This window comes from Sus scrofa, chromosome 4 (genome assembly GCF_054392235.1).
Source record: "Sus scrofa isolate SSC_HxYL_T2T_F1_AM1 chromosome 4, Sscrofa_HxYL_maternal_Yorkshire_Landrace_v2.0, whole genome shotgun sequence".
Taxonomy (NCBI): domain Eukaryota; kingdom Metazoa; phylum Chordata; class Mammalia; order Artiodactyla; family Suidae; genus Sus; species Sus scrofa.
This window is the reverse complement of record NC_139386.1, coordinates 96,541,185-96,548,003: the sequence shown is the minus strand read 5'-3', so window position 1 is coordinate 96,548,003 and position 6,819 is coordinate 96,541,185. Positions and strand designations below refer to the sequence as shown.

The following is a 6,819-nucleotide window of genomic DNA, read 5'->3' as shown; positions in this document are numbered from 1 at the left end:
GTAAAATGTAATGAATAAATGACATATGGTGTATGATATTCTTACCACAAATCTTAGAGTGTAATAAGTTGTCAATAAATACAAATCCCCTCACTGTTTCCTCAAAGATCATCTGATTCTTCCTATCTGCCCCATTTTATGGTTGATAAAATTTGATAAACTGAAGTTCAATGTTGTGTCTGAACACTACTCATTCTTTTATTTCACATTCTGATCAGTTTCAGGTAATTGAAGATAAGTATATTTTTCTCTTTTGGAGAACTGGTTTCCTTGGGCTTTACAGAGAGCAGGAAAAATGCAATAATGCATAAATAAGATACAAGGGAAAAATGAATAGACAAATCCTCAATCCTTGGCTAGAGAGATAATGTGTTCATAGTCTTGGAAAAAAAATCTGTTCATTGGTTGTTAGTTATTCTGTTCCATATATAGCATTAATTTGTATTTTAGCAGATATATTTTGGAGGGAATGAATGAGTTCCACCAAACACCTGCAAATGCCTGCCACCTGTAGACCTTGGGCTGAGTTCTCTCCCTCCCTGGATCCTGGCCTCTGTCTGTGTCTCTGGCTTCTCCTACATAGCAGTGACCATGGAGTGGGTCAATGAGACCACAGTGAGACAGTTTGTCTTCCTTGGCTTCTCCTCTCTGGCTGGGCTGCAGCAGCTGCTCTTTGTTGTCTTCCTGCTCGTCTACCTGTTCACTCTGGGCACCAATGCCATCATCATTTCCACCATCGTGCTGGACAGAGCCCTTCATACCCCCATGTACTTCTTCCTCGGTGTCCTCTCCTGTTCTGAGACTTGCTACACCTTTGTCATTGTACCCAAGATGCTGGTTGACCTGCTGGCCCAGAAGAAGACCATCTCCTTCCGGGGCTGTGCCATCCAGATGTTTTCCTTCCTCTTCCTCATCTGCTCTCACTCCTTCCTGCTGGCAGCCATGGGCTATGATCGCTACGTGGCCATCTGTAACCCTCTGCGCTACACAGTGCTCATGGGTTATGGGGTGTGTGTGGGACTAGTGGCTGCTGCCTGTGCCTGTGGTTTCACTGTCTCACTGGTCATCACCTCCATGATATTTCACCTGCCATTTCATTCCTCCAACCAGCTCCATCACTTCTTCTGTGACATCTATCCTGTTCTCAAGCTGGCATCTCACCACTCCCATCTCAATCAGTTGGTTATATTTGTGCTTGGTGTGTTTGTCTTGGTTATTCCACTGTTACTTATCCTGGTCTCCTATGTCCTCATCATCTCTGCCATTCTAAAAATCCCATCCTCTGTTGGAAGATACAAGGCCTTCTCCACCTGTGCCTCCCATCTCATTGTGGTAACTGTTCATTATGGTTGTGCCTCTTTCATTTACCTAAGGCCCAAATCCAATTACTCTTCAAGTCAAGACACCCTAATATCTGTGTCTTATACCATCCTCACTCCACTGTTGAATCCAATGATTTATAGTCTGAGAAATAAGGAATTCAAATCAGCCCTTCGAAGAGCAATGGTCCAGACATCATATCCAACTAATTAAAGTTATTTTTTAATTATTCAGTTAACTATATGCCTTTTATGTGCTAGGTAACGTGCACTTTCACACACTTTCTCACTCAACTTTAGAACACATTGGAATGTAAGAATACCTTATATATTAGGAGAATGGGACTCAAAGAAGTTGATATTTTGACTTTCTATCATCAATGATACTCTAAGGTAGCTATGCAGATGTGCGAAAGAATTCTCTTTCATAGAACCAATTATATTATATTTCACAGTTTATTTTTATTTTTTATTTTTTTCCTTTTTTTTTGGGCTGCACTTGCAGCATATGGAAGTTCCTAGGATAGAGTTCAAATTGCAGCTGCAGCTGCCAACCACAGCCACAGCAATGCCAGATCAGAGCCAAATCTGCACTGTAGCTTGCTGCCATGCCGGATCCTTAACCGACTGAACAAGGCCACGGATGGAACCTCATGGATCCCACTTGGGTTCATTTCCACTGAGCCACAATGGGAATTCCTATTTCACTGTTTAAAGTTTGATTATTCAAAAGCAATTATGTCATCAAAAAGATCAAGGATACATCCAAGGTGTTGTGAAACAGAATAAAGGAAAAGGCCACAAGTCAGAGGCCTCAGACACAATAATTTGAAATCAATTACGATTCCCAACAGAAAGACATCAGTAACAGACCTCAATGGGAAAAATTCTTCTTGCCCAGAAACAAGCCCAGTCAATGGGAAATGCTGCACCATCCTAAATTATCACTTCCTTTCAATGGTATAACTTTCACAGGAACCCCTCTCAATTTCACCTTGTTTCTCTAGAAAGTAATGTTTCACTTATTTGCTTATTAGACTTGGCTATAATTTTTACTGTAGCATGCTTGTCCCCAACTATAGTTCTCTGTTATTCTCTCTTTTTTAAAAGATTTTTATTTTTTCTATTATAGTTGATTTACAATGTTCTGTCAACTTCTTCTGTACAGCAAAGTGATTCAGTCACACACACACACACACACACGCACACATATACATTCTTTCTCTCACATCATGTTCCATCACAAGTAGTAGTTGTAGCTGTAGTTCCCTGTGCTATACAGTGAGATCTCATTGATTATCCACTCCCAATGCAATATTTTTAATCTACAAACCCCAAATAAACTGATTATGCTGGTAAAATAACTGGCTGTTTTACTTTTTAGAGCAACACTGTCTAGTTGCAGGAAACAGTAGAAGATAGTCTGATTATTCTTTCTTACCCTTCCTCCTAGCAATTCTTCCTTTCATGAGGAGAATGGGAAAGCTTGGTACCATTCATCCTACCAGTAACATTGGTGGCCCTTTTTGGTCCCTGATCTACCTCCATCAACTTATGTATTGAAATGTATTTTCCTTTCCTTGAGATTGTGTTGTCCTTCCCTTGTTTGAGGTTGGAACCTCATTGTGGAGACTCCCTCCTACATATGGGCATGTCCTTCTCGTACTCTCCTGTTTTTGCTCCCATGTTCTTACCCTGAATATCATCCGTATTGATTCTCTTCCAGGAATCTACTAAATATTGCATAACTGCTGAAGTATCTTGAGTAGTCTAAGCAAAAGGATTGAGTCAATGTTAATAATACAGAGCCAGAGTTCCCTAATGACCAGAAAATCCATGTCAGTACTTGCAAAGCCTTCCCTTGCCCTATAGAATAAGGCCAAGAATCTTCTGTTAGCAAGAATTTATCATCTAGTCTCTGCCTACCTCTCCGACATTATTGTGTCTGAGTTCTTTATTATCCATTTTTCCTGTGTGCCTAGTTGTGCACTCTGATGCTACTCAACTATTGGCTAGTCCTCCAGGTGTCATTCCTAATTATGCTGTGTTCCCTCAAGTGCTCCTTCCTCCGTGGAGTAGCTCCTCTTTTCTATTTAAATCACATATTTCAAGTCTGAGCTGCACTCTCACTTCCTCTGTAAAGCCTTCCTTGTCTCCTTATTGCAACCTTCCATGATAGTAGGCTCTGCCTTCTTTGTGTTCTTAGAGTCATCAGGATCTACTTTTATTATTTTAAACTATTTATTCATTGCTTAATATGTACCAGATACTATTTTGGCTGTTGAAATCCATGATAAACAAATATATGTGGTCTTTACTCTCTAGAATTATGGTCTCATTTGAGGCAGGTTCAGTAAAGAAGTAAACTCAGGGAAAAAATAATTTACCCCAGGTTGAACTGTACTATTTGAAGGAAAGATATATAGGTGCTAGAGGAGGAAATACTAAAAGAAATCTGATTTTCGTTGAATAGAGTAGAGCTGGTCTCCCTGAGAAATGGATGTGTAACCTATAATCTGAAAGGCAAGTAAGAGTCACCAAGCGAAGGGGATTATTTGGGGAGATCCTATCAGATTTAAGGGGCAACATGTACAAAAGCCCTGAAACAAGAAAGACCTAGGTGAGTTGGAGCCAAGCAAAGAATGTTGGCATAATAGTTTTTTTGTCACTCTGTATGATGAATTTGAATTTCCTGAAGGCACAGATTTTATGTCAAACGCAATGTTGTCAGCCCTGTTCCTGGTATAGTGCCTGGAATGAAAGAGATGCTTGCGTTATGAATAGCTTCGCCTGCTCTTCCATTTTCTGCTGCCAGGCTTGCTCAGCCATGTTCCTGGCGTGGTGAATGTCAACTCACCCACTTGGGAAGCCACGCTCCTGTATGTGCCTTCACCACTTTTTTTCTTTCCTATACCACACATTGAACCAGTCACTAAGTCCTATATATTCTATGGATTAGAAGTTTTTCAGTCTTCTTCATTTTCAGTCTCATCTTATTTCCTTTGAATCACTGTGAGAATTCCAGTAAACAGAATAGCTGGAATTAACCCAGGTCTCTAATTATCCTTAGTGTGGTTCTCCTCCCACCGTGCGAGGCTATGACCCCCTTGTTCTTGATCTCCCTTGAAACATAGTTCTCTTAATGTGGTGGAAGCTTGAGGTTACAAGCAGCTTTCCAGACAACATTTTACATGGTGAACCTAGCGCCAGTCTTAGGAGCTGATGCTGGCTTAGGCTTCATTGCAATGCCAGACGTCAGTTTAAGGACTCTCATCTATGGAATGGATCTTGGTTTTTTTCCCTCTATTCTTTCACTGAAACTACTCCTGAGATCTGAAGAAATTTTTTCTCCAGGAGAAGGGTGAGAGTCAAAGCCAGTATACCCTCAATTCCTATTTTTGGAGTCCTCAGACTGACATTCTGGCCATTGCAATAGAGGTGAGAAAAACCTCCATTCTTTCACCAGAACTACTCCGACATCTGAAGAAACTATTACTTCAAGAGAAGAATGAGAGTCAAACCCAGTAATATCCTCAATTCCTATTTTTTTCCCAATGCCAATGATTTAGCTTAGTTCTCTTAGATAGTTGTATTCTCCTTTACCATTTCTTTCCATTCATTTAACTAAATAATGCCTGTGTTCATAAAGGGATAGAGTGAGGTAGCATGAAGGAATCTGCGTAAATTCAATCTTCTACTAAAAACATCACTCAATAAACCATGTATTTATATTCCTGTAAAGGAAGAGACTCACACAAATTTCTGTTGCTGGCAACACAGAATTGAAAGCGTGACAGTCTAAAAATCTGAAATCTGTATATCCTTGGGCAAGTAGTGTATTGCATCTGAAATTTGCTCTTCATATCTATAATAATAACTTAATATATATGTTCTTATATTTTATAAACATCTTTATTTTATTTTTATTCATCAAATATTTTGTTCAAATTTACTTTCTTCTGACATGTATACTGACTTTAGCTAATTCCCTGAATTGATATAATTTAATTCCAACATTTTATATGCACAAATAATCTAATATGCAATTAAAATACAAATCAGAAATTAAGATAAACAGGCTCAATTTTATACTTCCCAAAGTCACTGCTGGTACATCACATTTGAGGAAAACTTGCTGTATATGATTTTATTCCACATTGGTTTCTTTTCTTTTTCTTTTTTCTTTTTTTGGCTGCACCTGTGGCATATGGAAGTTCCCAGGTTGGGGTTGAATCACAGCTGCAGGTGCTGGCCTGCACCACAGCCACAGCAACGCCGGATCCGGGAAGTTTAGATATACAATAAACACAGTAAATTTGATCTAAGATAATTTTACATAATGGTATTTTGCATGGCTAAAACATATTCTTGTTTTCCCTCATTAAGTTTTTATTTATTCTTGGTAGAAGATGACAATTAAATTAATGTATTTTTTCTTTTTTATTATTGAAAAAACCTATTGCAAATTCCTGACCCCAATTTATATTGATTTTTATTCTCGCATGACCCATATGTGGTATTTTTTTCTAAAGGCAGTTTATGTATCAAAATTCAATTACTCTACCACAGACCGTGTTTTTTTCTAGGTATGGGGGACCCTTATTTTAATCTATAAAAGCAGATGATAATGGGTAATGGAAGTGGAAAAGAAAGGTGGTATGGACAATTTTGGTCACTTCAGAAAGTAGTTATTCTGTATATAATTACAGATAATGAGATATTCATCTCATCAGTTTGAATTAGTTAAAAAGTCAGTTTTCTTAGCTTTCTGTAATGTCTATATTGTAATTGTCCAAAGAGGGGAACATGTGAAATAAATAGTTATAATTTGCCATCTAACATAATCCATCTGTATTGAATTTAGTAGAATCTATCTTCTACGCTTCCATTTGGGTATATGATTTTTTTTTTTGGTATGTATTTATGGTTGTATTAAAAGTGGGAGCTGGAGACAGAATAGGACATTCCTAGCATGGTTAACTTTAAGTTGTCAGCTTGAAAAGGCAAATAATTAGTAATTATTTTCATCAAAATAAAATTGATCTGTAATGCGTTTTGGAAACAAAGATCCTAGAGAAGGACTAAAATGATGAATATTAAATTGACCCTTTTGCCTCAAAACCCTCTAGTTAGTCATTAAAATAGACACACATAGAAAAAAAATTGTCAATAGGACCTCTATGAATTTCTTCCATAATAACTTTGAAAATAACTGAATATATCAAACAATCATGCATTTTGATAACACAAGTTGATAGAATTGTGTAATCACCACCACATTCCAGTTTTGGAACATTTTTCCATCATCCCCCAAAGATATCTCTTGCCTGTTTGCAGTCAAAGCATGTTCTTACCCTATCCGATGGTCTAATCTCCTTTCTTCCTGCAGAGATTTTTCTTTCCCAGACAATTCATATAAATGTAATTTATAGTATGGCCTTATGAACTTGGCTACTTTAACTCAGCATAATGACTTCAAAGAAATCAATACCTATTTTTT

General features: G+C 37.9%; 1 protein-coding gene across 1 annotated transcript; it reads left to right on the top strand.

The window, feature by feature from the left end:
* Window positions 1–591: 591 nt before the first annotated feature.
* On the top strand, window positions 592–1,533 carry LOC100627086 (olfactory receptor 10K1). The gene has a single exon (XM_003355125.2). It carries the CDS (start codon window positions 592–594, stop codon window positions 1,531–1,533), a length of 942 nt encoding a protein of 313 aa, XP_003355173.2.
* The last annotated feature ends 5,286 nt before the right edge of the window (window positions 1,534–6,819 follow it).

What these genes read in the sequence shown, in the direction of transcription:
- LOC100627086 (XM_003355125.2), top strand. Translation starts at nt 592, where the DNA reads ATGGAGTGGGTCAATGAGACCACAGTGAGACAGTTTGTCTTCCTTGGC.